The sequence below is a fragment of the Lupinus angustifolius genome, chromosome LG15 (genome assembly GCF_001865875.1).
Source record: "Lupinus angustifolius cultivar Tanjil chromosome LG15, LupAngTanjil_v1.0, whole genome shotgun sequence".
Taxonomy (NCBI): domain Eukaryota; kingdom Viridiplantae; phylum Streptophyta; class Magnoliopsida; order Fabales; family Fabaceae; genus Lupinus; species Lupinus angustifolius.
The window spans coordinates 20509890-20532871 of NC_032023.1; the positions used below are offsets into that span (position 1 = coordinate 20509890).

General features: G+C 32.0%; 4 protein-coding genes across 6 annotated transcripts; 3 read left to right on the forward strand and 1 right to left on the reverse strand.

Annotated features, from left to right (window-relative positions):
- On the reverse strand, positions 1090 to 1930 carry LOC109328403 (histone H3.3-like). Its single transcript, XM_019561859.1, has 3 exons — positions 1834 to 1930; positions 1644 to 1750; positions 1090 to 1400 (listed from the first exon to the last, which is right to left on the reverse strand). Exons 1-3 carry the CDS (start codon positions 1903 to 1905, stop codon positions 1139 to 1141), a joined length of 441 nt encoding a protein of 146 aa, XP_019417404.1. The 5' UTR covers positions 1906 to 1930; the 3' UTR covers positions 1090 to 1138.
- LOC109328402 (protein BASIC PENTACYSTEINE6-like) lies at positions 4751 to 7639 on the forward strand. Of its 3 annotated transcripts, none has more exons than XM_019561856.1 (4): positions 4751 to 4847; positions 5705 to 5757; positions 5969 to 6134; positions 6262 to 7639. In XM_019561856.1, exons 3-4 carry the CDS (start codon positions 6066 to 6068, stop codon positions 7204 to 7206), a joined length of 1014 nt encoding a protein of 337 aa, XP_019417401.1. In that variant the 5' UTR covers positions 4751 to 4847; positions 5705 to 5757; positions 5969 to 6065; the 3' UTR covers positions 7207 to 7639. The 3 variants fall into 3 exon arrangements, with proteins under 3 accessions (XP_019417401.1, XP_019417402.1, XP_019417403.1); XM_019561857.1 differs by lacking the exon at positions 4751 to 4847 and adding an exon at positions 4893 to 5050; XM_019561858.1 differs by lacking the exon at positions 4751 to 4847 and adding an exon at positions 4893 to 5010.
- LOC109327772 (transcription factor VIP1-like) lies at positions 11470 to 13861 on the forward strand. The gene is made up of 4 exons (XM_019560922.1): positions 11470 to 12233; positions 12339 to 12471; positions 12569 to 12653; positions 13674 to 13861. The coding sequence occupies exons 1-4, from the start codon at positions 11470 to 11472 to the stop codon at positions 13859 to 13861; spliced, it is 1170 nt and encodes a 389-aa protein (XP_019416467.1).
- Positions 15623 to 22005, forward strand: LOC109328166 (protein RCC2 homolog). The gene is made up of 16 exons (XM_019561488.1): positions 15623 to 15958; positions 16076 to 16137; positions 16473 to 16540; positions 16831 to 16952; positions 17313 to 17418; positions 17536 to 17587; positions 18276 to 18393; positions 18474 to 18504; positions 18585 to 18608; positions 18737 to 18861; positions 19861 to 19942; positions 20053 to 20175; positions 20260 to 20313; positions 20809 to 20878; positions 21223 to 21256; positions 21359 to 22005. The coding sequence occupies exons 1-16, from the start codon at positions 15778 to 15780 to the stop codon at positions 21706 to 21708; spliced, it is 1602 nt and encodes a 533-aa protein (XP_019417033.1). The 5' UTR covers positions 15623 to 15777; the 3' UTR covers positions 21709 to 22005.

The following is a 22982-nucleotide window of genomic DNA, read 5'->3' on the forward strand; positions in this document are numbered from 1 at the left end:
GTGGCTTAGTCAAGTAAATGACTAATCCAAGTTTAATAAAATTGTGAACAACCTATTTATTCTTATTTGTGTTCTTAACTTCTTACAGTTAACACACGTGATTTATTTGTGGTGCCACTTGTGTTATCTAAATGTAGTTTAAGTGTTTATCGCCTGGAAGAAGGGACACAAAAATAAACTATATTTTTTTGTTATACTAAAAGCAAAGAATTCTTTTTCAAGGACTAGAAACAAAATAATCACTTTGCATAGACTTAAATATATTCAAGTTTTCCCAATTTTTAATATATAGTTCGTCTTAGTTGGTGTGTTCATATCAATTTTGACATAAAAAACATTCTATATGGACATGAAAATTGCTTCGAGGCCAATTTGATTACAAAATATAAATTGGGTCCAATCCAAAATGAACTTCTGTTTACGGTTTGGATTATCCAGTTTTTATTATTTGTTTTTGTACTAAAATACAAATTTAAAAATGAATATTGATATGATTATTATTTCACAATCAATCTTCTAATTTTCTTTAAAAAAACAAGTTGCTAAAATATACTAATATAGTGTAACTTATAGGAAAATTCGCCCTGACCTCTGGCCAATTGATTTTTAGATCAAAAGTGAATTGTGTTCTAATTCTGTAAATTGTGCCAATTCATTTTCCATTTTTGGTGTACTAATCTAAATAGATTGATATAAAAATATTATAAGAAAAAATTAAATATATGATTGAAAAATATTGGAACTTAAGGAGTAGAAACTCCCACATATTTGCGAACCCATACGCATGCACATTCACAAAAACATTCACACGTATATGACATACCAAAATGCATGCAACATTCGAATGTTATGGAATATACATGGCGTTCAAATATTTGAAGCATGTAAGGAATTTTATCTGAAACACAAATCTAAGTTATACATCCATAATTCAACGAAACATCAAACTATACTAACAACAATAATAATAATAACAACTAATAAGTAAATTGTAACATAACTGGATCCCTATACAAAGAAAAGACCAGACACTATAGAAACATCAAACTACAATAAAACCTAAACATAATAAACACAAATACTTAGATAGTAATAATCTAAACTAAAATGAAAAGCATGAAAGTGAATAAAAGCGAAACTAAGAGTGTTCTCCACGAATGCGCCTTGCAAGATGAATATCTTTGGGCATAATAGTAACTCTCTTAGCATGAATAGCACATAAATTAGTGTCCTCAAACAATCCCACCAAATATGCCTCTGAAGCTTCTTGAAGAGCAAGCACTGCATGACTTTGGAATCTCAAATCTGTCTTCATTGTTTGAGCAATTTCTCTAACTAGACGCTGGAATGGTAACTTCTGAATCAACAAATCTGTACTTTTCTGATATTTACGAATTTCACTGATCCAACAAACACACACCGATCTTAGTTATCAAACATGGGTACATTAAATGAAGCAATTGTTAAGGTTTCATCTCAAAACCAATCGGCAATAAAAGAAGTAGTACAACAAGTATTTATAAACCATTATTCTCAAGACAATGAGGTAAGCGATGTTGGACTTGCTTTCCAACAACAACGATAAGAATCTTGGAAAAAGAAGGCATAAAATGAGGATTAAATATGAGTAAGGAATTAATCACCGAAGTGCAACAGTTCCAGGGCGAAAACGATGAGGCTTCTTAACTCCACCACCAAGACCACCGTCTGGAGCAGGGATACCCTCTCTAGGAATACGTTTCCTAGCAGCCTAAAAATAGAAACATGACATGGTGAAAAAGTTACAGAAAAAAATGAATATAGAAGAAAATGGGAATGAAGAAAAAGGTTTACTTTTGCAGCAAGTGCCTTCCTTGGAGCCTTTCCACCAGTGGATTTGCGAGCAGTTTGCTTAGTACGAGCCATGATTTTAGAAGAAATGATATATACTCAATGAAGTGCAAAAGTGAAGAGAAAAGAGAACATGGAATAAGGTTAAGAATGAGGGAAGAAATAGAGAATTTATAGAGTAGATGAATGACGGTTAGGTCAGTTTTTTTTGGAACTTGCATGGATTTCAACTGCTTTGTATAGAGATCGTGGCATCTCTATAAAGGTGCATTAACAAAAACATTCATTCAGATAAAATATTTTTTCTTAAACTCTTAATGAAAATAGATTAGATATTCTCCTTCTTGAGTAACTTTATGTTCCAATCTATTGAAAATGATTGATTTGGGTTAATAACCATGTTACCATTGAAAATTATAACCTTTAACCTTTGTGAATTTTTTCCTTTTAGGATGTACCTATGGTTTAATTTAATTATTTATTTTGAAATCATTAATTGTTGTGGGGAGTTACTATTAAATGATTAATGATGAACTACCTACTACCTCTTCCATTTTTTATAATGTTTTTTTTATTACAAATATTAGTATGTTAGTATTTTATTGTAAGTTATATTTAAATTTACAATATTTTTTACTTTATTCCTTAAACCTTCTATCCTAGTCATTAGAACATTTTATTTTATGACTCCCATAATTTTCAGCCTCATCTTCATTCTATTTTTAGAGTAACTAAGAAATAATTGGTTTATTTGTCATGTAGAATTAGACCATTTAGATAAAATTATAAAAAATGATTAAGAAAGATTTAAAGATAAATTGTTGTTACAAATGAGTAGAGAGGTTGGAAGCCAAAGATAGTTTCTCTTATTTTCTTCACCCTTCCCTTAATTATGACTAGTGTCTCATTTTTCTTTTCTTTTCTATGACATTTTTTAAATAGAAAAATAAAATATATATAAAAAATGAGTAAATTTAAAAAGACATATTATCTCCTTATATAATAAAACTCTTCTCTAAATATATATTTGAGACTTTTAATAATCTCATCTTTACAAATATAAACTATTCTTAAGAGTGTAAACCTTCACAACAATCTTAAATTATTTGAGTTCGAATTACTAAAAGCTAGACGAAATAAACAAATATGAACTTGAAGTTAGGCCCGATTGGTTAAATGAGCCAAGCCTAAGTTTTACAAAGTTAATATTGAAAACCAAAGTATTACAAACACAATATTAAGAGAAACTAGTGTGTGTATACACACATATATTTTGCATTAATTATAATCTTATTTGACATAAATTACAATGTTTAAAATGATACTTTGAAAGTTTTTAATGGCTGAAAACTTATTTATTAATATTATGAAATACTTGTCTTCTATCTTTTAGTATGAAATATTTGTTAATGTAAAATATTAATTAGCATAACATTTATAGAGGGATCAAATTGATAAAAGAAAAAAATAGTTCAACCTTTTAATGATATCTGAATCAAGCTAAAGCACTATTTTTGCAAACAAATCAAATTTAAGTTTGACTAGTTTAAATGAGAATAATTATCAATTTGGCCCCTTAAATTTTCAATGGGTATAAGCTTAGTTCCTAATAAATTTAAATTACTATTTTTGGTCCCAACTTTTAAAAAACTTGACTCTAGGTCATTTTTATTCGTCGTTTGTTTTTGGTACAAATAAGGACAATTTAGGAGTAATGATATGAGTCGAAGAAACATGGTCTAAAGTTCAAAACTTCATTTGGATAGAGATAAATACAATACTTACATAAATCTTGAGAGATTCAAATACATGTTTTTTGGATCGAGGAAAGAAGATAACACAAAAGAATATTATTTGATGTTTTAATTTAAAAAATTGAAACAACATCTTTAGCATACTTAAAAAAATTATAACATGAAATTGTCACATGTATCTAGGACATGCAATAAACGTGTCACACAACAATTTTGTTAATATTAATAGACAAAGAATAATGAATGAATTAACGTGAGTCTATATTTTAAAAGTTGACCATTCTTTTTAAAATTAGGAACAAAAAATAATAATGAATGGATCACCCACCCGTGTCTTTTTCTGAGAATTAAAGTAGTGGGCTGATTTACAGAATTGAAGTTAAAGTAGTTTGACAACCCATAAACAATGCCCAACCCACTAACAAGATGTGATTTGCTTCAGCTCAAATATTAAACTCCTTTTTTTTCTTATCGACAATTGTAAGTATGTTAGTATTTTGTTATGGATGAGACTCCACCCTCAATCTCCTATACTCCTTTACCATCAAACTATCTTTATAACTCATATTTTTTGTTGATGGTGGGACTCGAACCCACAACCTCCTACATTCATTCATTACGACCGTCCTATTCACTATCAGACTACCTTATGAATAAACCCTATACCCTAAAATATTAAACTCCTTGCCATAAAAATTTGCAAATTCCATGCCTTATAGAGAAGATAAAAGAGGAAAAATAATTAAAAGAGTGTTAAAAATGAAGTACTTCAAATCTTGTTTTGTGTTCAATTGGATGGGTGAAAGCGGTAAGAAAAGGCACAGTCACCAACAACTTGACTTGGTGCTAACTCACATTCTATAATTCTATTGTTCATTCATTTAGTGTGTATACAAATTTTATTCCAAAAGATCATAAAATAGTCCCTATCTCCTAAAAAAGATTAAAAAACACTTTTTCATATATAAAAAGTTGGTGGAAGAAAGTAATATTGAAGAATAGGTGTTTACTCATTTATCTAATAATAATTTTGGTGGTTCCTGCCAACACGACACAAGGATAATTACATGTTGATTTAAGTAGTACATACTTAATTTTTTCTCAAACAAAATTTTAAGCTATGGATTTTCGGCTCGGATATGATAGCCTACCAGATAACACTGAAACAAAAAAAATGGTAAGTGTAAGTGGGTGAGAAGAAAGCTACACACACAAACACAAGTGGACACGACACCGCCTCACTCGTTTCTCCTCAAGATTAGGGTTTTCTTCTGATAACCATTATTACTTTTTCTTTTCCTTTTTCTTCTTAATCAATTATCATCACTCTTTCTATCTCTTTGCTTCACTCATTCGACCTTCAATTTCTTTGCCTTGGACTTTATTTGACTTTATTTTTAATCACCTTTCACCATCTTCAATTTTTGTATATCTTCTAATTTTCTCTGAGCTAGTAGTGAAAAGAGGTTTGAGTAGTTTTGTTATATATTCAATTATTTATAGGTACATGGAATCTTGAATTACTAAATGAAGATAATACTATTGTTTTTTTTTGGGCGATTTTATCCGTACATTTTATGTTCAGAACATTAGAATCAAATAAGAATCATCCTTCATACCCACCATTCTTTTCAGATCTTGCTTTTATACTTTATCCTTTTTCTATATACTATTGTTCTTAATTTGTTCTAGCTTTATGTTTGTTTATTGTTTCTTAGGAAGTTCTGAATTAACAATAATGATTGATATGATATCATATTAATTTCATTAACTTCAAATGTTTCTATTTTTGTTTGCTGTGCTATCATGCTAGCATGAAAGTTCTGAAAAAGATTTATGATTGATATAAATTCAGGAACTTTGAAATATTTTTATTATTGTTTCTCTAGTAACTCTGCTTACTACACCATTATAACATTTGATATGCAAAACACATACATCCTCTGCATCTATGCCATTATCTCCGAATTCGCAGGATTTGTCACGCGTGCTTAGAGCGTACTTATTTTCGAGTTTTATTTCAGATACACTTTCACACTTAATATGTGAATATGTTATGTAATTTTCATTGTCTGCTACTTGGGTTCATTGTAGACTTACTAAGTCTTATTCTTGTATAGGGATAATTTTGATCAAGCATCTGCCAAGTGTATAACTTCTATGCATAAGCATGGTAAGTATTTTATTCTTTTCAGCATCCGTTCTAGTTGGAGTTGCTGATAGAGGAATTATATCCTTGTTCCTACAACAACAAAACCTTAGTCTAACTAGGCGGGGTCGGCTGCATGGATCGAATGACACCATAATGCTCTATCATAAGTGGTGTATTTGATTATGTCAAATTGCTCATATAAACACTGAAGAGATTCTATATTGATATGCAGGAATTATGGCGAAGTATTTTTTGATTAACCAAGTGCCATATTGGTCGAGGAAGCCTGGAGTCATTATTTAGGTTTTAGTAACATTTGTTGGTTTCTGATGGATGATCCTGGGCATCGTGAAAATGGAAGGCAAAAACCAGATCAATATAAAGCTGCTCAAGGACAGGTATATAAAAATACGTTTGTGCTCATAGATATGTTTGTTGCAGTTAAGTTTACATGATTGTGCAACATGTACTCCTCCTAAAAAGATGCTGGGTTCGATAATAATTTTCTAATTGCTGCCGTTGCAGTGGTTGATGCAACATCAGCCTTCCATGAAACAGATTATGGCACTTATGGCTGAAAGAGATGCAGCAGTTCAAGAAAGAAATCTGGCTCTTTCTGAAAAAAAGGCAGCACTTGCAGAGCGTGACATGGCATTCCTGCAGCGAGATACTGCAATTGCAGAACGAAATAATGCAATCATGGAACGAGATAACGCAATTGCAGCTCTTCAATATCGAGAGAGCTCCTTAACTAGCGGTAGCATGTCATCATGTCCTCCAGGATGCCAAATCTCACGTGGTGTCAAGCATGTACATCATCCTCAGCAACAGTTGCACCACTTACACAATATGGATGATGCTTCTTACGGCACACGGGATATGCACACAACTGACGCCCTCCCAGAAGCACACATCCCTTTGGAGGCTGGGAAATCACGACGGGCCAAACGACCGAAGGAAGCTAAGTCAATTTCACCCAATAAAAAGACTTCAAAAACTACTAGAAAGAACAAGATGGAGAGTGAAGACTTGAATGACATGATGTTTGGCAAGACACACGAGTGGAAGAGTGGTCAGGAAATGGTTAATAGAGGGGATGATCTTGACAAGCAGCCACTGGTGTCCAAGGCCGATTGGAAAGGCCAGGACTTGGGGTTAAATCAGGTGGCATATGACGAGTCTACCATGCCGGCTCCAGTTTGCTCTTGTACCGGAGTTCTGAGGCAGTGCTACAAATGGGGTAACGGGGGTTGGCAGTCTGCTTGTTGCACAACAACCCTGTCAATGTATCCACTTCCAGCAGTGCCCAACAAGAGGCATGCCCGGGTCGGAGGTCGGAAGATGAGTGGTAGCGCTTTCAATAAGCTGCTTAGTCGGCTTGCTGCGGAAGGTCATGATCTATCAAACCCTGTTGACCTCAAGGACCACTGGGCCAAACACGGTACGAATCGATACATCACAATAAAGTAGTTTGTGATAAATTTGACTCGAGCAGCAATACATAAATAGAATCTGCATCTAGTGATCAATTATTGATTCTCAAATCAACTAACGAGGAAAATAAGGTATTGGTAACGACATCAGAGGAAGCTAATGATTTGGATGTGTCCTTGCCTATGTTTAGAATGCATAATCTTGCAAAATGTTGGCTATATTAGTGATTGAAGAAATGACTGTATAATCTTCGTTGTCATTTGTAATATTCTGAAATGGTCTTGTGGTACCAACGGCATGTAAAAGGTTGCATGATGGAAAAATATTTGTGATATAGTTATGGTCTATGCGTCTAGTTCTTAATCCCAAATAATTGTAAAGACCCGTTTCCTTGGTCTTATTGGAACATAGCTATGAGTTTAAATGCTGAATTGGTTATGTATGTTACTTATTTCCTCCTTCAGGTTTATTATTTTTCCGTTGATGGTTATACCAAGTTTGTAAGGATGGTTGCAACAGGAGGTGACGAATGTAATGGGGAATGGTGTAAAAGCAAAAAGATCATCTCCATTAATGGAGAGACAAATGCATGTTTTTGCACTTGTTTTTAGTAGCGAAAGTGTGATTTTATTATAATCAAAAGGATAAATGTGTCATTAGATGTTATATTTTCCTTTGTTTTTTGAAGCACTTATTTCTTTATTGATGGAGAGGATCCTGGACATGGTGTGTAGTTTAAGTTATAATTTGCCCATTCATATTTTTTTATTAACTAACTACTCATTGTTTTAATTTTTATAATATGTAGACATTTGAGAATGTCAATAGTTTTAAAATCACTATATTAAGCAATTCGAAAAAAAGCAATGATAGTACCACGTGTTTCCTCTCTTTCATATATTTGTTTTATATATGTAACTTAATTATGCCTATATTTTTTCCTTAAGCATAATAGTCTCTATTTTTTCTCTATTTAATTGTTTAGAAAAATAAACTATAGATTTAACATTTAAATTAAATTTAATACAATTGTGATCATTGTGATATAGATCGTGGCTATTGCAATCATATTTTTGTGATATTTTTTCTAAATTTGATCTATATAACATATATAATATGTTCAATTTAATTATATCTATAATTTTTCCTCTCTCATAATAGTCGCTAAATAATATGTTCCTGCGAAATATATTTTTATAACTTTTTAAGAAATAAAAGTTTAAGTGAATACTATCCCACAACTTGCAAGGGGTAGAGTGTGAATACTTAGTTAATTGTATTATTCACTAATTAAATCTTGACATGTATATTTAAACTTACTACATTGCAAATTTTGTATGATGAGTATTCTTAGTAACTTTACCAAGTTTTATTAGGACTTATAATTAAGGTAAAATAATGAGATTAAATAATTTGTGTGATTTTACCAATTGTGGTATTGAAGTAGTCACTTAAATGAAGAATTATGCTAAAACTAAATTTTTGGAACATTTAATAACCATTGAAAAGGTTTTTAGATAGTAAAATCAAAGTCTAGACCACTTTAGGATCAAAGCATATCAAGCCTTAAGTTTTTAGTACTACCAATGGTATCTTCACTCTTTTGGGTAAATAACTAATTCATTTTGGAATGCGTGACTGTCACTCGCAATAAATATTGTTCTTTAGAATCGAACAATTGACCTTTTAGTAATTTTAGGAATCAAACCATTGACATTTTCTTAGTAAAGTTAAACTATGTGAATATCTAATTTTATCTTAACAAAAAATATTTTTTTTAAAATGATAATAAAAATGTACCATGTAATTATTTTCAAATCTAAAATTTAGCATTTTCTTAAAAAGTGATCTTATGAATAAAGTTTATTCTTTGTCACTTTAGCCTTCATCTGGTAGGAGAGAAATTGAAGAGAAAGATCTTCTTTCTCTCTTTTGGTTGAGGAGAAAATTTAAGAAAAGAGAGTAAAATTGGAGGTGAGATCCACCAAAAAAAATTCTTCTCTAATATGATGAGAAAATGAAGGAGGAAGGTGAAAAAGTAAAATCATTTATTTCTCTTCTTTTTCTATAAAACCAAACAACACAAAACTCTATTCTATTTCTTATATTTTTTTTCTTCTTTTCACTCTCTTTCTCGCATATTTCTCTCTTCTTACTTTCTTCTCTACAACCAAATGAAGCATTAATTAGTCTTCTCACCTCTCTTCTCTTTCCTCATTTGATTATTTTAATAATAATAAAAAATAGCTATATTATAATAAGTATAATAATAATAACAATCAGAAATGGCTATATTATAAAAAAAATATAAATAAAAAATTTCACTATGTTAATGAAGATGAAATTAATAAAAGACTTTTAAAAAATATATTTACTATGATAAATATAATAAAATGATATATATTTTTATGATAAAAATAATTAAAATAAGCATTTTTCATTATGCAATAATTCACCATTTATCTTTTTTAATAAAAACCTTAAATAATTTGGTTCTCTTTTTATCATATTTTTGCATTATTTTAATTTAATAGTCAAAGTCAAATTTGTTACACTTTTATGTACTTTGCTATCTTGAAATAGGTGAACAAATAATAAAAAATGGTTAATTATCTATTTAAATTTTATGATACAAAAATTTAAAGATCGAAAATAGATGCGATCAAGATCATATTTTTACCTCCTTTAAGTTAAGATGTAATTTCAGGCATAGGGTTGTACTCTACTATATTGAGATATGAATAATAGATCAAAATTAAACATTATTGTTTCTTTTATTCAAATCTTAAAATAAAAATTACACAAGTAACAAAGTTTTTCTACAAATAGCTACATAGTAATAATAATGATTCATTATTACTCATGTGGATGCCTATGAGTAACATAAAGATAAATTACTATTACATACAAATGCTAAGAATAAAGTTTTTCTTCAATAAATAAATAAATAATTAAACAAATAATATCATCAAACAACTTTGAGCATAAACATATTCTATGCAACTAGTGGAATATTATTTAATACGAGCAGATGAGATGCTAATATATTTATTGGTCCGTAATTGACTTCCAAGTTAATATTTGGATTTAAAGATCAATTCAATCCAAATTGAGCATAATAGAGTTTTTTATATTTTAACTGTAAAAATGTAATAGTAATTTTAACTAATCATATAATCAAAAATCAGAGTTCCGAGGAAAACATCCTATCGTTCAAGCCAATAGTTTTAGTTTTGAAAGTTTTTCCATTGCAGCAACAAAATGAATTTGGAGAAATATAATTTTGACATTTTCATAATCAAAACCAAGATACTATAACTATTTGAGCGTGTACAAAATGCATATAAAATCTAAAAATCCAGTTAATAAGTTGCCCTGTGGGTATGTATTGATTTATTTACTTATTTATCATTTCCATCCATACGATGGATTTGAAATTAGATGACAAATTCAAATTATCCAATGGAGTCTTGTATTGTAGGTAAGTGTTGGAGATTTTTTTTTATTCCATAACAAATAGAAATTATTCGACAGAATCTCGTGAGAGAAAAAGTTGACAATCCAAACACAAAAAATATGGAAAAATAATAATTTCCAGAGGTATCATCTACCACTCTTAATTAAGTAATTTTATTATAAAAAAATATAAATATTATTTTTATAAGCAAACATAAATTATAATATTGAGAAACACTCAAGAACATGTATTGTTGTAGGGACCTTTTTGCCAGGAATAAGAATAAGATGGATTGAGGTTAGGTTTATGCTTAAGTAATCTCAAACCCAAAATCCAAAACCCGAATCTGAATTAAATGATGATAAAAATAATGATATCATCTTCAAACTCGTCGGGTTTTAGATAACTGAATGTCATCCCGCATGAAACATGTATTTATATATAAATATATGTAAAATTTCTATACAAATAAGTTTCATATATGTAATTTTGTAATTTTACATATATTAATTTGGTTGGAGGTAAGACATTAATTATACTAAACTCGAATTTAATCACATCAAATTTTTTTCATTAAATTCGGGTAGGGTTCGTGCGGATATCCACATGCTTTGTTTTAATTCTCATCCCTACCTTTTTGCTACTACTACACAACTGAATTTTGAGTCAAACACTTCGTAAGTTTCAGCTTTTGTTTGACATCTCAAGCTATTATATATTAACCAAACCCACTCTAGTATCAATATAATAATTTGTATATGTTTTGGGTCGTTCTAGTAATTTCAATTTTTTGTTAATTAATTTGTATATAGTTATGAGTTGTAGAATCATATTGTAAGACAATGGAAGGTAGTGTTGATCAAAGTGGAACATACCAAAGAAGTGGCAGTGCATTTGATTCACCACCACCAAAGCAGAAACCTGGTATACCACCCTCTCAATCTGATATCAATATTCATCCTTCAACCCCTTACCCTAAAACTTTAGGGTCACTATCCCCTCCACACAGATTGCATTATTCAGGAGGGTCCTCACAATCAAGGTCTTTGACCCAATTCACTACTACTCCTACTTCCACTACATCATATGAATCAGATTCATTAACTGGTAATATGGTTGTGGGAGAAAGTGTTGTTTCAACAACACATGTTCCTTCTCATTCAGTGTTCATCAATCGATGGCATGCTCTTCAGGTAGGTCATAATATTTCTCCACATAAAGGACATAGGCGTTCAAGAAGTGACTCTCCTTTGAAAATCTCTGGTGTTATGCAATCTTCTTCATCTGGAGAAGAAATGACAGATTTTCAGAAACATGTTCAATTTGGGTTGAAGGGAGAAGTTAAGGATGCAAAAAATGTCGATGGTTATAGTGTTGATGAGCCTATGAATAATGGGGAGAAAAAGAAAGAGAAAGAAGGTAAAACATCTCATCTTTTGAAGAATAAAGAAGATCAACATTCATCTAACACTTCAATAGATGATAAAAAATCTCAAACAATCATGGAACTTGAAAATGATGATTTCAACACGGAGGAGTTGAAGAAAATAATGGAAAGTGATAAGCATGTTGAAATTGCATCGACTGATCCCAAACGTGAAAAAAGGTAATAACTTTCTTCCCTTCAACATTTTTAAAATCTACCCTTTAGCTTTTGACAACTTTTAAGCTCTGATAATTGATTTTGTTGGTTAATTATATACTTGTCTAGGCTTTTGGCTAATCGTCAATCAGCTGCACGTTCAAGAGAGAGAAAAACTAAATACATTTCTGATTTGGAGAACAAGGTGAAAACGTTTGAGATAGAGACAACAACATTGTCTGCTAAGTTAACCAATTTACAGGTGCATATATTTTCTGAAAAACTTATATATTAATCCATTTTCTTATGAATGATGTATATCATTTGTTCATTCTTTTTTGTTTGTTTGTTGCCTCCAGAAGGATCATTCTGAGCTTAAAAGAGAGAACAGCAAGTACAAATTAAGGCTTCAAGCAATAGAAAAACTAACTCAGTTGAAAGATGGTTTGTTATACATATTCCTCATACTTTTATGTTTTAGTTAGGCTAGACCTACTTCAATATGTTACACCTTAAATGTCTGATTGATTTTCTACTGAGATAATACTCTGATAAACGTCCATATCTTATTGTAATTAATGGTATGTTAAGCCAATAAGATAGGAATAAACTTATCATGATAGCCAATTCAATATTGATCAATATCTTATGATCAGAAGAGTTGAATAAAATCATTGTATGTTACTGTAACCACCATCACTATCACTAGTCCAAGAAATATATTATATGAAATTACAAAATAAGGATAGTTTTACCATTTACATATAGTTTATAACATTTCTTGTCACCCTTTATTAGCTTATTTGGTGCACATTACACATTTGATGAGATAATAACTCATCATAATCATATCTTATCCTACTACCTTTTAGTCGTCTTACCTTATCCCTCATTATCCTAATCATTATTTGAAGTAAGCATTTTTATGTGAAATTCCACATAAAACCCATGTTTATGATATCACCGTTTGTTGAAATTATACCAATGTATTAGGGAAATGAAAGTGGTTATCCTCTACTTTGTCTTGATGATTTGATGATGTTTGTGATCATAAACACGATCAAGATAATTGTTGTGTAAATATAAAGACTTAGAGCTTGTAGTCCTGATAACAATGGCAGTGTAAAGTGATTATCATTGTTTCTCCTTTCCTCATATCACCATATACTCCTTTGATTTTGTGTTGATTATGGATATCTATTTAGTTGTATGTTCATGTTGAACTCCAAGATTAGGAGGAAACATGTCATGGGCTGATGGCAATTTTGTGTAATTTATATGAAAGTAAAGTATAAAATAGGTTACATCATTAGTACTTTACATTCTATATATTCATGTTTAGGGTCTTTCACTCTTTTGCTTTTATACATCAATATGTTATGAATTGTGAGTGTCTAATGTCGTATATTTGGGTTACATACTTGCACTTAACTATCTAATATTATTGTTATATTCTTTGGGCAGCTTTGAATCAAACCTTGAATGATGAAGTCCAACGTTTGAGGCATGTTGTTGCAGAACTTGGTGGTGAACCTCATCATTCTAGTTGCATGGCTCGACAACTTGGTATTAACCAACAAATATTTCAGTTCCAACACCAAGAATCCAACCAAGACATACATTTTCCACATACTCAAAAAGATAGACAATGATTAATACACAGACTTGGTTGCAACAACAGATTCAACACTATGAATTATATCATCAACCTTAAATTACAATGCACCAAATAATGGAAGCAGGTGAATTTGTTCCTGGTGTTGATTCAAATAATGATTAAATATTTCTGGACATAGAGCTAATGGGGTATAACCAATCATATATTAGTATCAAACTAATACTGTTATTATTATTATTATCATTACTATTCTAATTGGTTGACATATTAGTTCATTATTTTTATTTTTTATTATTTTGAAACTGAATGTTTTATTCATATTATTGGATCTTATTCTTTACACACATACTATTTGGAGGCTCAATACTAGTTTCTTTTTGCATACCTAATATTCCAAACTTGCATAGCCTTTGCAGGTTCAATCAATCAGATTAAAATGAAAGTTTGCATATTAGAATAGTAATGGGAAGAAGATTGATATATTATTGAATGTTTTTTTTGTACTACCAAAAATATTCTCTCATTCGTTTGAGTAAGGAACTAATCCACTACTATATTATTGAATGCTTTGAGTTCAATCACCCATGCTCCAAGAGACAAGTGGCTTCACAAGACAGATTCTTTCAGAAAACTAGTTGATATTGTATCATCCTGGTCTTTTGCCTCCATTGTTTGTCCTCTTTGAATGTCCAATAGATTATCAGTCTCAGAAAACAAGTAACTCATTAGAACACATACATGATTCATTAATTCACCAATAATGTAAACAATAATCTTTTGTATTAGGCGGACACCTATTATGCTCAATTGAATACAATTTCTTTTTACAAAAAAACATGTATACTATAAAACTTGTAGGTCAACTTGACCAAACACAACAATAGTGTAACACAACCAACCCATTTTGAACTTAAAAAAATACACCCCATTCTCCTATGAGAAAATACCAACAAATCAATTTACAAATGTGTCTATCAATATAAAGTGATAAAGATGATATTTATTACTTCAATTAACACATTTCACATTTTGTGAGTAGGAAGTAAACAACTATTATTTCAATATATATATAAGATGACTTGTAGGTCAATTTATTAGGTAAAATAATCTTTCAGATTATTACAATAGATTGATATTATGCAATAACTATGCTACTAGCCGTGCAATCCAGTTTAAACAAAAAAAAAATAAAGTATAAGTATAGATTGAAGTGAGAGTAAAAGGGACAAATTCCAATCTTTTTTTTTTGTATTATAAAGTGTATCTCCTCCCACACAATAAATGTTGTTCATTTTAATAAGTGTTGCTCACAAGAATTAAATATTTGAATTTTTTAGTTATCCTAAACATGAAGTGAAACCTTACCCGACAAAACTAATACCTTCTTAATAGATAAATTGCAATCTGGTAGTGTTATTATATTATATATTACATGAACAAACTAATAAAAGAAAATGAATGAGTTTTGATTCAAGTGGTATATGTTTGATTCTCTTTCAGTAAGATCTTGAGTTGGAGTTTTATTAAAGAAAAGAAAAAAATACTCACTGAAAAAGTCAGTCCTACAAATATGTGGATGTGTCTAACTCGAACATGATTAACTGATGTAGGAAGATACTCGTGGGACATCAAAAAAAACTAATACAAGAAAAATAAAATCTCAGGAGAAGGACGGAAGTAGGGACCCTATATAAAATCTCTCCATATTTAATATAATAATTAAAAGTTGATGTTGTTAGTCTCGAAAACCCAACGACAATCTTGTATTTATTATTATCCCTTTTTCTCTTTCTCGAGTAGAACTTGTACTTTCACAAAATCGAGTTTAGGGTTTTCATTTCATTGTTCACAGTAGAGTCTCACTTCGCTAACCCACTTCTCTTCTCTTCTCATTTCCCGCCATTTTCCGCGATCTCAGTGCTTGTATTTTGAATACTAGCCGTTAGATCTATGGCGGTTGTTGAGGAAGAAAAGGAGAATGAAGTGGTGAATGGTGGAGAGCTATTGTTCTGTGGTGCCACGTGTTGGGATATGATTGGTCGGAAAAAAGGTATCGACGGTAACTTGGTTTCACCCTCCCGCCTCCGTCCTCTCATCGGGATCGATATTCGTTACATTGCCGCCGGTTGCGGTTAGTTACAGTTTAAGTTTCAGTTTCTGAGTAATTTTAGTTGTTTTAATAATAATGATGATAATAGTAACGGTTATTGTTGTTGTTGTTGTTGTTTTGGTTCTGTGAATGATGTAGCTTCTTGTCATTGCGTTGCATTGGATGTTGAAGGGCGTTGCTATACATGGGGCCGTAATGATGTATGATTATTAGCAACTTCTTTGTATTACTACATTATCATTTTCTTTTAATAACTTTAGGAAAAATTTACATACCTCAGTTTAGTAGCCGAGAAACGAAGATTTTCAATTTGATCCCGGAGAATAGCAAATGACAGTCAAGTTAGAGACTAATGTTCCTAAATGGGGTCCTAGAAAGGACTTATTTGTCTCGCCTTTGAGTTTCTTCAGTACAAAATTATGTTTTTTATAATTTCTTAAGGGACATTGTTACATTTTTTCTTAGGGGTGAATTTGGGTATTTACTCAAAATTTAATCTATGATGTGACTCTAATTGATGAAATTTGTTGTACAGAAGGGGCAACTGGGTCATGGAGATACTGTTCAACGTGATAGGCCGACTGTGGTGTCTGAACTTTCCAAGTAAGAGAGGGAGTGCTTTGTTAAAATTCTATTTTTACTATTTATTATTATACCAAATGTTGGGTATTCCAGTGTGTGTTGACATAAGTGAAAGGGGTCCAAGTCCCTGAAACATGTGTTCCTGGGTTTGATCCTCGGATCTTATGTATGAAAAGTAGAAAATAAAATGTGGATTTTTGTGTTTGCCTTATCCATTTCTATTTAAAGGTTGATTTTTTGTCTATATTTTGTTTATTCTTTCTGTCATTATTTCTTGGTGTGCTAAATTTCGTTGGCGTTTGAGATTTTAGGTACAAGATTGTCAAAGCTGGAGCAGGGAAGAGTCATACAGTGGTTGTTACAGAGGATGGAAATGCCCTGGCCTTTGGATGGAACAAACATGGACAGCTTGGTTCAGGTTCTGTGCGAAATGGTATGTTTGTCTTTTTAGAGTATTCTATAATAACATTATGTGAATGCATTTTAAATGCAGTTTGCTTCGATGTGATCCATGTTTCTGTAGTTACAGTATTCTTCGTATAAATCATGAAAAAATAATCGTTACAAATACTAATTGTGATGCAGTTTGTTTTTATGTAGTTGATATTTATATTTGCTCGCCTATATTCCTTATACCGATGTGAAAATGATAGTTGATTCCAAACCACGTGGATCCCACAAGTTCTAGTTTTAGTTCACGACCTTCTGTTTGATTATGATTATGAATATCCAAGATCGCATTATGTCTATGGGAATGACCATTTGGTTTACTTCCTTGCTCTGTCTTGCGCAGAACTTGAGCCTACTCCTGTTCGCTGTCTCGTGTCTGAAGTAACATACACTACTTGTGGTGGTGACTTCACTGTGTGGTTATCTTCCATTGAAGGATCTTCTATACTGTATGTTTTCTGGATGAAAATTACATTGGTTTTCTTGATTCTCCATGTAAGTTATGTTCCTGTATGAGACATGCTGGTGCTGATGTTCAATCCCTTTGATTTCATTATCTTTCCCAGGACCGCTGGTCTTCCACAGTATGGACAGCTTGGGCATGGAACAGATAATGAGGTATGTTTGAAGATGTTTTATTGTCTATGGCGAGCCAAGATATGCGAGTGTCTTATTTTATTTCAAACCCATGGAACACAGGGCACTTTATTCAAGTGGTTGTATATGATAAGAATCTTTCAGGTTTAGAGCCAGTTGGTCAGATCTGTGGGCTTGGGTACTCTTGGTTTTCAGGGTTTTACATCACCAGTCTTATGATTAAGATGATTGAATGTTGGCTTCTGTTTCCCCATTGCTGTAGCAGGCTTATGTTTTATCTGACATTGAATGTGATATTGATATCTTTCCTCCCGTGTCATAGTATTTATTGAATCACCTGTTAATGTGCTTTTGGGGTTAGCCACTCTGCACCTCCTTTCGTGATTGACTGCTATGACATCATGCACAATGGAGCAGAAAATCTATGCCTATATAATTATGACAATCTTGTGACAATCCTAGTCATGCTGGGTTATTAAGTTCTCATAAAGAATGAGTTAATTTTAGTACTGGTAATTTATGAATTATTAATACATAAGGCTGTAATCCTCTAAGATTGACCAGTGCTTGAGTATACTTTTAGTTTTTAACTTACCTCTGTCTACTCTACTTTGTTATTCTGATTTGAACCTGATTATGCTAACATAGACTTGCATGCATTGTGCTGCAAAAAGGAGAAAGCTTTACATAATGTTGCTTGTTCTTGCAGTATAATTCCAAAGACGGCTCTGTGAAGTTGGTTTATGAGGCCCAGCCACGTCCTCGAGCAATTGCTTCTCTTGCTGGGGAAAATATTGTCAAAGTGGCATGTGGAACAAATCACACAGGTGGTTGTTATTCAATGCTTAATTTTTGTTTATCCGACCTTGTTTATCATGTGTACTCATTATTTGTTTTGGATATTTAGTGGCGGTCGATAAGAGTGGTTATGTCTACACGTGAGTAATCCTTTAGTTTCCTAGTTCGGTCTTTTACTTGTGTGTAAAACAATTTTAATTTTTATTATCCATGTGTGCAGGTGGGGTTTTGGTGGTTATGGAAGGTTGGTCCTTAGTTTTCAGATTAGGCCGTCTGCAAATATCAGACCATTCTTATTCAAAAATTGGTTTTCCTTATATTGTCTTTACTGTTTTCTGTTGAAATTTTCCACTAATTTTATGAGTTCTATAGACTAGGGCACAGAGAGCAGAAGGATGAATGGGCCCCACGCCGTGTTGATGTTTTCCAGAATAGAAATGTTTTGCCTCCTGATGCAATTATTTCAGCTGGTTCTGTGAGTTCTGCATGTACTGCAGGTATGCCTTATACACATTCCTGGTTTTTGTTTCACCATGATAAGTATTTGCTGATATAATAAATCTCGTTCATGGTTCTTCTCTCTGTTGCTTTCTTGTAATGCATCTGTTATGAATTGATGATATTGGTAGAGTTATGGTTTGTTATCTAATTTTCAAGGCTCTTGAAGAATTTGATGCTCTTAAGAGCAACCTTGAAGGTTTGCCTATTCTTTTAGTACAGTAAGATGATTTGTGAAGGTTCTTTTTTCTTTTTGTATAAATAAAGACTTTCATTATATGAGAAAGATGATCTGTAAAAGTAGAATTACAAAGATCCTCTGTTTTATGTTTAGTCATGATCTGTGGATGTACTGCATCCTTAATTATACATCAAATGTTCAAAATGTCCAGCAACAAATAATTAAAACGGTGTCCCCAAGAGTTAGCTCAGTTGGTAGAGCTGCAGGGCGTTAAGTGCGTGTGACGGGTTCAAACCCCGGTAGCTGTGCTCTCCCCCTTCCCCATTAAAAAAGAAAAACTTTGCCTATAAAAAATAAGGAAAGCAGTGTGGAGAAAATATTGCAATGGGTACATATGAAAAAACAAATTTGATCTTAAGTTGATAATTTGATACATATTGGTTATATTTTGTTTAGTGGTTATCTGTGCACTTAAGAAGAGTTCAAACTGGAAAAAGTTTGAGTCCAAGCTGACATCAGCAAGTCACATGTTAACTTCGCTAAATGACTATATAAGTTTTCGCTACTGATTGTACCGATCAAGGATGGAAATGAACTATTGGCAGTGCTAGCTTTTATATGGAATAAAAAATTTGAAACTGTTTTTCTAGCCCTTATTAGCTAAAGGCTTAAAGCAGCACAAAGCTGTTATTAGTCACTGAAGCTAAGATATTTTTATTTATCTGAGCTGGAAAATCCATGTTAAACATATTATGATTTGATTGGATATTTCCAAAGAATGCCATATGGTTTGATTGCTGGTTTATTTGCATTTCAGCTGGAGGGCAGTTGTATATGTGGGGCAAATTAAAGAACAATGGTGATGACTGGATGTATCCTAAGCCTCTAATGGATTTAAGGTTGTGCTCTATTCCATGGCTTGAATAATAATTCTTGGTATATAAATTTCTTCTGCCTGAGTTTTTTTTTTGTTTTGATAAAATTATTCCATATCTACTTCGGTAAATAGTGGTTGGAATATACGATGCATGGATTCAGGCGGTATGCACCATTTTGTTGGGGCTGATTCCTCATGCATAAGCTGGGGCCAAGCTCAGAATGGAGAGCTGGGATATGGACCTATGGGACAAAAGTATGTGTATACGTTTTTTGTAATTTAATTTTGTTTGTTTTATCTGAATTTTCATATGTTCTCATGTTTGGACTTGCCCTGTAGGTCATCAGCTATACCCAAAAAAGTGGATATACTTGAGGGCATGCATGTTATGAGGTAGGTATTAAGAACCAGTTATTCACCCCCTTCCTTTTTATCTATCTTGTTTCCATCTGGGGATGTTAGGTTTTGTATATTCCACTTTAGAAGTTAAACATTTTTCTCCAGTCATAATATGTTGGGTAAATTACAGTGACTTTCCATAGGTTTAACTTATTTACACATGACACCCTTGTTTTAGAAATTACACTAATGGGTGATATGATTGAAGTTACATGGATGGGGAGTTGGATTAGTGGATATAGTTTTTGAAACATGAGTACATTGTGTTATTAAATCAAACTCTAAGGGAAGTCTGTAATGTCCCCTAATTTGTTTTTGATACTAGCCAGAATGCCCATAGCACTAACGGATTAAGGTTTGATTCAATAAATTTTATAACAAAACAGAAATTACTTTTAAATGATGTGGTACCTTATACAGAATTAGATTCTTATCTATTTAACAAAGCAAAATGAGAAGTGATCTAAATTTCTTTTCTTATTTTGGAAGTGTTGCTTGTGGTATGGCCCACTCCATGGTTATCGTGGACAGAACAAATGTTGCTGAACGGCTTAACCAGGTAGCTCTTAAACCTACAACCCTTAAATTATCTGAGAAGTTCAGTAACTAATTATTACTGTACTGAGTTTTCGAAAGTATTAAATGAAATCTGTTTGTTTTAAGGTGTGTACTACATTTTTTTTCCAAAATGGTTGACGACTGTAAATATATTTAGCTATACAGTGTTGATTTAGATGCTTTATAGTTAATTTGTGTTTAGTTAATACTTGCTTTCTATTTGTGGCAGTTTTTATTTTTTGTCATCTTGTTCCATTTCCTATGCTTTGCATGTCCTATGTGGTTTTGTTCTAAATTTCGTTGATGATACAAATGAACATTACCTAACTTCTCATTTTCCTGCAGCTTGATGTATATGATGGAAAAGCTTTTGGTGAAGGTATGTTATTTATAGTGATTCTAAATTAGTTTAAGATTGTATTCCATCCATCCGAATCTAAATATAAACTGGTAATGATTTGAATTTTGTTCTTTGCTGCAGGGAATGCGCCTGCAACTGAAACTCCAGTGCCTAAACAGACTGCAAAAAAGGGTGCAAAAGAAGCTAACAATTCAAAGAAAAGGAAAAAAGAAAAAGATTCATCGAATGAGGAAGACGAGGAAGATGTCGAAGAGAGTGACAATAGTGATGAAGATCAAGTCAATGGCGAGGCTGAGGTAAAAAGGGCAGGTAGAGGCCGAGGTAAGGCATCAACATCCAAAAAGTCAGGTGCCGATGGAAAAGGTTCCGGCCGTGGGCGTGGTCGCCCTCCAGTAAGAAATAAGGGCAGTTCTAAGTCATCTCCAGTGAAATCAGCTGGCAAGAGAGGAAGACCTCGTAAGTCGTCATGACATGGTTTGTTGTTGGAAACTTGTTCTCAATAACAATACCTATAGAGATTGTAACATGTAATCCATTGGCCGGTGTTAACTAGTATTTTGGTGTTATTAAAAATCTTCTCCCTCAATTTAATGCAATTTTCTGGATATCATGCTTAGTTTTCAGACAAGTTTGGGATGTAGAGGCTAAAAATACATGCTTGTTTTAATTTGTGTAACTGTGCAAGGGAAAACCTTGATTGACTCAGTCTCTGGATATGCCTCTAAAAGATCTTACTGATGTACTGAACTGGTGACTCTATTTGTTGATGCTGGAGGATGATTGAATTTATTTTTCAACCTATTATTATGGAGTATATTCTTAATATAGCCATCAATTATATGAAGTAGCTTATAACTTATATGATTTCATATTTACCAATTTCAGTAACAATTATTCTTAACAAACGGTTTTGATTGAATCCACTAGAATGAGAATCTAAAAGGTGTGACCAATGATCTTTATTGAGTGTTAATGATTAGCTAGGGGTCATGGAGTGAGCATGTGAAACATGTCAGGTCCTTAACCTTTAAAAAGATAAGGCCATACACTATAACATAAGTATACAACCTTTGATGATTTATTTGGCATGAATGATACTACTATTTATAAATGGTTAAATTTTGGAATAGAGGAAGAATATTATGGCTGGCTTGTGTTGGATCCCATGTGATATGGGCTCCACCATACCTGAACTGAAGAAATTATTTTAGGATTTAATATTATACATTAACAGTGTAAGTGTTTTTACATTGTTATCAAATCATCCACCATTGATTTATTAACCACCATTGACTCTCAAAGAACCTTCTCTTTATAAGAACTGTCTTTCCAAGATGGGGAGCTGCACCCTTACTCCAAGAGTTTGAAATTGTTTACTATCTCAATTCATCCTTTATGAATTGACTTCTTAAAGGGCTAAGTACTCTAATATGAATCATTGATTATGATGAATGCGAATGAGTACACACTTTATAATGAATCTTAAACATTATATAATTTATAGTTTTTTTTAAACAACTTAGTCTTTCATATCATATTTCAATTATTGAAACCTAACAAAATATTAAAGTGCAAGCCATATTGGAGACAAAGAAATGCAATAATGCATAGAGGTAGAGCAAGCATGTGCTCTTACTAACATCCCAATTCCCAAAAGTCAAGTAGCCAAGTCAGGTTGCAGCACTGCATCAAATACCTGTCACCCTATTGCTTGCTTGCTCCTTACGTTACAGTTTCACACTTT